An 8,104-nucleotide genomic window follows, 5' to 3' on the forward strand; every position below is an offset into this window, starting at 1 on the left:
CGCAAGTGCCGTCTGCTGATTGTGACTGCGCTCCACTCGACTCGCCTCGACTCACTTTGCCATGTGCCATACCGCGATTCTGCTGTCCTGCCCAGCGGTGATCAATGTGCAGGAATCGTCGGACCAGGCGATGCAGTCGATGGGCCTGTATGCGGCTTGCCAGCTGGCCACCAGTTCCGCTTCCAACTCGTTTGTGCTGGTGCTGGTGCTGGTGCTGGCGCTGGCTGCGGACTGAGAGGAGGAAGTGAGGGTATTCCAGATCCAAACCTGCCCATCCAGCGCAGAGGATGCAGCGAGATAGCTGCCGTCAGGAGAGGCGGATAGGCAAGCGATGGGTGCGGGAGGCATCAGCCTGGCTTGCAGCGAGGGCGCATTGAGACGATGCGCGTGCACCAATCCTCGATGAGCATCGGCGTGCAGTATGGTTGCGGAGGAGGCAGAGGCAGAGGGCGAGAGCAGGGTGAGTGTGCCGTTGCGGGGGGATGGCACTGGAGTGCGCAGAGAGAGCAGTGCAGAGTGAGGATTGGCCACGGCCAAGTCGATGATGGACAGCACAGAGGGTGAGGCGGTGGATGCGCTGCTGCTGCTGCTGCTGCTGCTGCTGCTGCTGCTGGCGGCGGTGGTGGAGGGAGGTGGTGTGAGCGTGTAGCAGATCAACTGCTGAGGCAAGCTTGGCGCATCGTATGAGCGAGCCATGACGATGACTGCGATTGCGATTGCGATTGCGATTGCGACGGGTGAGTGTGAATATGAATGTGAGTCACGAGTGTGAATGCAGATCGTGACTCGAATGCCAGAAATCACGAAAGAATCAAAAATCACGATCGCAATCTTGAATCTTGAATCTTGAATCAAGAATCACGAATTGAATTTGAATGTGAAACCATGACTTTGAATTTGCATTTGCTCTCGTGCGAGAAGCTCGATCGTCTGCAGGCGCGCCCGCATATATATGCATGCGATTCATACGCAGATGAACAGCAGCTACATGTAGCAGCTAAAGCGGAAAGCCCGTTGTGGCTTGCGCTTGCTCTCAGCGCGGTGTACCATACAGCCACAGTACCGGTACTCACTCGCGTGACTGATGTGGGTGGTTCAGAATTGACGATTGGCGCGCATCTGCATGCATGCATGCTGGATTCGCTGTTCGCTATTTCAAGACTCATCACTCATCACTCACACTCACACTCACACTCACACTCACGACTGGCGCCGCGCGATGCACATCAGATGGCACCGCGGCTGATGATTATGGGCCCCGCGCGTCTGCTCGCTTGCTCTGCTTTACACACCAACATCACGTACCCCACTCATCCTCATTCTTGCCATTTGATTGCAGCCACCCTTCGCTCCCTGGTCCACCGTGACTGTGACTGTGACTGTGACTGTGACTCTGACAAACTCACATCCACTCCCAGCGCGCGCAATCAAAGCCATGTCGACGCACACATCAGCCCTTTCATCTGGCCCTGCCTCCACTCTCGCTTTCGCCCGCCTCCCACCATCCTCCTCGCCCCCTCATCAACATCTCTGCTCCATTCTGCGCACCTTTGATCAGCGCGATTCTCACAAGTGGCACGCCGCCTCGAAGGGATGGGGGGATGGGGCAGGTAGCGGTGGTAGCGGTGGCACCAGCAGCAGCAGCAGCAGCAAACAACCCACACTGAGACAGGCTCGCATTCATTGTGATGACAATCGATGGGCGGATGTGCTGCCGTGTGAGTTGTAGTTGTGGCGCACATGTGCATGCGGCCGAGCATCCGCGACTTTCTCTTTGCCTTTGCCTCACCTTTGCCTCGCCCTCGCCTCGCCTCGCCTCGCCTCGCCTCGCCTCGCTGCGCAGATGATCACTCGTTGCTCGCACTGCCTCGATCAGCAGCCTACCTCAACGCATCTCGCATCTCCCCATTGCCTCTGCTTTCAAACTCAGACTCAGACTGCCCCACCAGCAAGGACCAACAGCAGGAGCACGAGCACGCTGGCCGCACTCATGCCCGCGCGTACATCGCATCGCAAGCACCCTTGCCCCACACGCTCGACGCCTTCTACTCTGCCCTCGTCTACAACAACATTTCCCTCATCATCAACCTCACACCCCTCATCGAGAATGGCAAGCGCAAGGCCGATGCTTACTGGCCATCTGTCAACAAGTCGTGCAATGTACCCCACCACCCGGCATCCTCTTCCTCATCCTCATCCTCCCACACTGCCCCTGCTGCACTCCATCACGATGATCGTCATCGCCATCGCCATCGCCATCGCGATTGGGACTGGTCACGCTCGTGGGAGTGGCATGTGACCACCGAATCAGAAGAGCGAATAAGCAGCGCTCACCTTCAAAAGCTGCTGGCCAGTGGACGCGCAAATGGTGAGGCATCCAGCAGTGGCGCCAGCAGCAGCAACAACAGCAGCAGCAGCAACAACAACAACAACAACAACAACAGCTTGCAGGACGTCGACTTGGTCAAGCGCGTCTTGAGCCTCTGCCCTCGGCCCGCACCGGTCAGCAGCAGCGGCGACGGCGACGGCGACGGCGCATTTCCTGCCGATGGCTCAGGTCGAGACGCAGTGCGCGCCCACAGCGTGACCCAGCTGCACCTCAAGAGCTGGCCCGATCACGGAGTCAATAGTTCAGAGACGTTCGAGGCGCTGTTGAGGTGCATCGAGGCTGTCAGGGCTGAAACGCGTGTGATCAACGGTACGCCGCGCGATGGCGAGGGTGCGACTTGGGTGCACTGCAGTGCTGGTGTTGGTAGGAGCGGAACGGTGATCGGTGCTTTGCTGGCCCGAGATCTGGCGGCGCGAGCAGGCGGCTCGCTGAATCTCGGCGCATCCAACCTATCGACGGATGCCGACCTGGTGGATGCGTTGAAGGGCTGTTTGGGAGACGATGGCGATGCGCTCGCTTCACCGCCGCTTGCAAATCAAGAGGCCAACACTGGGTCGGGGACGGGGACGAGGCGCATTGCGTCCGCGCTGAGCAAAGCTTTGAAGCGCACGCCACCCAGCACGGCTCAGGCAGAGTCGCAACAGTCGACGAGAAGTGCGAGCGCGAGCGCGAGCGAAGAGGCTGGTCGACGGCTGCAGCGAGATGCGTTGAGGGATGTGTGCGAGATTGTGCACCACTTGCGAGAATCGCGGGCCAGGATGATCCAGACGCCTGCGCAGCTCGCCATGCTGTTCGAGCAGGTCTGGCAGCTCAAGTGCGAAGCGCTGGTGGGCTCGGTGGAACGATAGCGAGAGCAGGGGCATCGAGCGCGAGCACGAGCGCGTGCGCGTGCGCAAGCACCAGCACCAGCACCAGCACCAGCACCAGCACCAGCAAGGCCAGGAGCACGCACGACACAGGCTTTCTCACCTGCTCGCTCTGCGTGGTCAAGGGACGCGGCAAAGGGTGCGCACGTACTGTATCGAATCATTCATACTCAAATGCATCTTAATATGCGCTTCGAACGCGATTCGCCATCGGTGATTGCATGCTTCAAGCACTCGTGACTGCTCTTGACAGCGACTGCCGAGACGAGACCTCTGTGTCGCATTCGCGATGTGCCGCATGCATGGACTTTGCCCGCTTGACTGAGCCGCGCTAGGCGATGAAGAGGATCTTGCCTCCCAAGGTGATCAAGAGGCAAGGAATGCGAGAGGCACAGCCGTCGAAAGTGATGGCACATGGAACACCAACGACCTGATCGCAGCGACCGCAAGGTTTGAAAGATCTCCCCCCATCCATGTGTTCTGTGACTCGCTCTGCACATCCTAATGCTCACTTTGACTATTCACGTGATTGCATGCATCCAGCACGCGTCCAGCAAGCCCTGCGGATCGGAAAGAGCGGAACCAAACGTCGCGGCGAGCGGGCATTGCATTCGTGATTGCACAGACGCGCGAGAGTCGGTGGCCGTGCGGGAAGGGGCCGTACAATATAGCCGTGTGCGCGTGCGTGCGTGCGTCGAGCAGCAAAGGGTGCGAGTGCGAGTGCGAGTGCGAGTGTGCTTGCTTGCCCGTGCTCGGTCCGTCGAGAAACGGAGCTCTGTACGCCGCCAATCGCCGGTGGGCTGAGTGAGGTGGGAGCCTTGCTCATGTTGCATGTTGCATGGGCGTGGATGAATGGGGCGGGAGGAGTGGACTGGGCTCCGTTCGGCTCGGGCTGGCTCGGCTCTCAAGCTGTCGAGGCTGAATACATGCTGATGGGTGAGAGGAGGAGGAGTCGGAGGAGAGCAAAGATGCGCTCGATGGCGTCGACGAAGAGGTGCGAAGCAAGCTCCAGCGTTGCTCTTGGCTGTGTTTCGTGATTGCATTTGCGAGTCAACGAGCAATTAGAGAGGCACAGGCACGCGTCCACAGCATGCGAGCCCCAGCCCCAGCCCAGCACGTGTGATTGCTGTTGATACAGCATGACAGCATCCATCCACTCACGCCACTCACGCTCGCACTCCACTGTCGGTCGATTCATGATTGCGGTACGCTTTGTAGCTTTATCCCCCGCCGCCTCACGGTGAAACAATCGTCGTCGCTATCGCCGAAATCGATAGCCATGGCATCGAATCACCGATTCGAATGTGATCGCGCGTGTCTCGTCAATCACGCCAATCCACAGCACGCGTTTCGGTGCTGCCGCGGCTGCATACGGTTTACCCGAACACACACAGCAACCCTTCCTTCGCACGGCAGCAAATCGGCATCCTTGCATGTAGGCGCGCAGGCGCAGGCGTGAGGTGAGTGGTGGTGGCTCCATTGCAGCGTCACCGCAGCGGCAAACGCGGATTCACACTCAGATTCGCGATTCACGATTCACGCTCACAGTTTGAGCCTCGGCGAGCGTTGCTGCTGCACAACAAAAATAAGAGCTTAAAAACCGGGCGAGGAGTTTTTGGTGGAGTGTTGATCGCCAAGTCACGAATGGCAACGCGGCCTTTATCGCTGTCTCCCTTATCCACCACCAATCGCAGCAGCCAGCGCAACAAGCAAGACCTCCCCGAAAGAACAAAGACTCACGACTGCGTGTGCGTGTGCGTACGCGTGCGTGTGCGTGTGCGCGTACAAGGCAAGCAAGACGAAGCTTTGGGACGAAGATTCGGGACCCACGTGCGATCCTCTGATTGGTCGTCAATACGCTGCACTTCTCCTCTCTCATCTGCGTTGCGTGTCCGTTGGCGGGGAGGAGAGCGTTGCACCTTTGCTGGTGATCGATCATTGCAAGGCCTGGCCACCGACGACGACGACGACGACGACGACGATTGCGCGCTTGACATCATCACGGCCTTCCGAGGCCTCGGAGACGACTCGATCGCATCGATGCGCTGATGCGCTGATGCAGAGTGGAGTCTGTTTGAGACATCGCCCACGTTTTTCGCAGCGCTTGCAAACAGCAGCATGTCGTCCACGCGCATGCCTTCGCCCGCAAGCTCATCGTCCCACGGGGCCTCACCGCCAATGAAGTCGACGTTGGCGACGCAGCTGTCAGAGGGCAGACCGCCATTCTCGCTGCTGCACGAGATCCTCTTTCTCAGCTTGATCGTCTCCACACAATTGCTGGCTCAGGCTGGCTTGGGTCAGGTCATCGCACCGCTGCACATCATCGGTCCCCAATTGGGCACGCGCGATCCCGGTCAGCTGAGTTGGATGCCGGCTGCCTACTCGCTGACCATCGGCACGTTCATGTCAGTCGTTCGCATCACCTCGTCGTCCGCTGTCGGCACACTGCTCATCCTATTCCTTTCCATTCGCCCACCCCTCCCCCCCCCCCCGCTCGCACTGCACTGCACTGCATCAGATTGATATCAGGTAGGCTTGGCGATGTCTACGGCCATCGCAGGCTTCTTGTCGTCGGCTTCACATGGTACGCCGTCGCCTCGTTGGGAGCAGGTCTGTGCGCCTACGACCGTCATTCTCCTATCCCGTTCGATGTTCTGCGCGCACTGCAAGGTATTGGTCCAGGTCTGCTGCTTCCGAACGCTCTGGCGATCCTAGGAAGGACTTACAAACCAGGATTGAGGAAAGCCCTCGTCTTTGCCATCTACGGCGGATCAGCTCCTACCGGCTTCATTCTGGGCGCCACCTTTTCCAGTCTAGTAGCGCAGCTAGCCTGGTGGCCCTGGGCATACTGGCTCACCACGATCGTGTGCGCCGCGTTGGCAATCGGCTCTCCCTTCATCGTCCCAGCAGACCACGATGCCGTGCCGCGCCTCGACTTTGGCGAAACGGCCAAGAGGCTGGATCTGGTCGGATCCAGCATCGGTATCCTCGGCCTATGTCTGTTCAACGTGGCCTGGAATCAGGCACCCCTTGTGGGCTGGCAGACCAGCTACGTCATTGTGTTTTTGGTCGTCGGCATAGCCCTCATCGCGGCTTTCCTCGTCGTAGAGACCAAGGTTGCTCATCCCATCCTGCCTTGGAGGACCTTTTCGAGCGAAGCCAGTTTTGTGCTGGCCTGTGTCGGTGCGGGCTGGTCCAGCTTTGGAGTGTGAGTGAGGATGTGGTTGGCGTGTTGCAGCAACATATTTGTTGACAGTCGCGACGCTACTCTGCGCTCCGTGACGATCGCAGCTGGATGTATTACTGGTGAGTGCTTCGTCGGCGTACTGGCACTGCGCAAGACTCTGACCAAGAACGGCGACACACCCACAGGTATCAGATTCAACAAATCATCGAAGGCGACTCGCCCTTGCTCGCCACAGCCAAGAACTCGCCCGTTTGCTTGGCAGGCATGACGGCAGCAATGTTCTGCTTCTACTTCATCACCAGACTGCAGTCCAGTCTGCTCATGATGCTGTCCATGTGCGGATTTCTGAGCGGCAACCTGCTCATGGCACTCAAACCAGCTCATCAAATCTACTGGGCTCAAACCTTTGTGGCCACATTGACGACACCGTGGGGCATGGACATCAGCTTCCCTTCTGCTACGTTGATTCTGAGCAACGCAATGCCCGTCGAGCATCAAGGAATGGCAGGCTCGCTGGTCGCCACCATGGTCAATTATGGTATCAGCATCGGCTTGGGGATAGCGGGCACCGTCGAAGTGCACACCAATAGGGCAGGCACCGACACGCTAAGAGGTTTTCGCGGAGCCCTCTTCAGCGGTGTCGGGCTGGCGGGCTTCGCGCTGCTGACCAGCGTCGCATTCTTCGTATTCGAGAGCGCGCAGAGCCGTGGGAAGGGATCCATGCGAGCGGACGAGCACGAGCACGAGCCCAAGAGGATGATGGTAGATGGACGCGACGATGCCGCAAATGGTGAAGCAGCGCCCGACGCAGATGCTTCCCCCGCCAACCCTGTGAAGCCCCCACGTGATACTTGAATCCAATGAGGTTCAAGATGTGCACTTTTTACTTGCAATTCTTGACTCACTCTAGACTTGGACTTCACTCTTGAGTTCGATGACTGAAGTGTCCCCGTTCAACGACCATAAAGTGAGCAATGTCGGCTATAATCTTAACACGAGTACGAGCCACCAGAAATTGAGGAAGTAGTGTGTACAATAGCATGTACCCATGATTTATCAGACTGGGCCATGGGACCTATTGAGACTAATCAGGCCTAGTCAAGACGAGAATAATGTCAATACGACACGAGTCAGTAGTGTGATCCTTATCTTCTGAAGTTGAAACACAACCAAAGGGTACCTGTGCTTGGTACGAAAGGACCGGCGTTGGGTAGTTCCATAACTTTGAATGTATCTATTGTACTGTGCGTCAATCAACAGTCTCGTTCAAAGATCTTCAATGACTATCGAGAATGATGGTCGTGCTCCAAAATGTTTGGTCAAAGCGTCAGCTCCCGATTTTCAGCGCGTATAGCTGACAGCCATACGCAAGACTCAAAGTTGTGTAACGGAGACTGAACTTCAAAGGCCAAGTGTGAGTTTCGAATCAAGAATCTGAATCAAGAATGTGCATATGACCTCAAGAGTCTTTACTTTGATTGGAAAGTGTGATTTTGGACCTTTGACTAGGACCGAGCAGTCAGAAAAGGAAATCGTGAATCTTGAATGGAGAATGTAAATGATATCAAGAGTCTTGAAATGCAATTCAAAACGATCTGTGATCATTGAAGATTCACTATTGAAGATTCAAGATTCAAGATTCAAGATTCAAGATTCAAGATT

At 57.1% G+C, this 8,104-nt stretch overlaps 3 protein-coding genes across 3 annotated transcripts; 2 read left to right on the forward strand and 1 right to left on the reverse strand.

Moving 5' to 3' along the window:
- On the reverse strand, positions 1-779 carry IE81DRAFT_62491 (hypothetical protein). Its single transcript, XM_025517484.1, has one exon. It carries the CDS (start codon positions 694-696, stop codon positions 52-54), a length of 645 nt encoding a protein of 214 aa, XP_025366122.1. The 5' UTR covers positions 697-779; the 3' UTR covers positions 1-51.
- Positions 780-1,301: 522 nt separating this feature from the next.
- IE81DRAFT_62502 (phosphatases II) lies at positions 1,302-3,331 on the forward strand. The gene is made up of 2 exons (XM_025517486.1): positions 1,302-1,718; positions 1,844-3,331. The coding sequence occupies exons 1-2, from the start codon at positions 1,436-1,438 to the stop codon at positions 3,235-3,237; spliced, it is 1,677 nt and encodes a 558-aa protein (XP_025366123.1). The 5' UTR covers positions 1,302-1,435; the 3' UTR covers positions 3,238-3,331.
- Positions 3,332-5,433: 2,102 nt separating this feature from the next.
- IE81DRAFT_295526 (MFS general substrate transporter) lies at positions 5,434-7,297 on the forward strand (the record flags this gene model as incomplete). The annotated part of the gene is made up of 4 exons (XM_025512095.1): positions 5,434-5,660; positions 5,774-6,463; positions 6,547-6,561; positions 6,628-7,297. The coding sequence occupies 4 exons, from the start codon at positions 5,434-5,436 to the stop codon at positions 7,295-7,297; spliced, it is 1,602 nt and encodes a 533-aa protein (XP_025366124.1).
- Positions 7,298-8,104: the final 807 nt, after the last annotated feature.

This window comes from Ceraceosorus guamensis (genome assembly GCF_003144195.1).
Source record: "Ceraceosorus guamensis strain MCA 4658 unplaced genomic scaffold IE81scaffold_160, whole genome shotgun sequence".
In the NCBI taxonomy this organism is placed as follows: Eukaryota; Fungi; Basidiomycota; class Exobasidiomycetes; order Ceraceosorales; family Ceraceosoraceae; genus Ceraceosorus; species Ceraceosorus guamensis.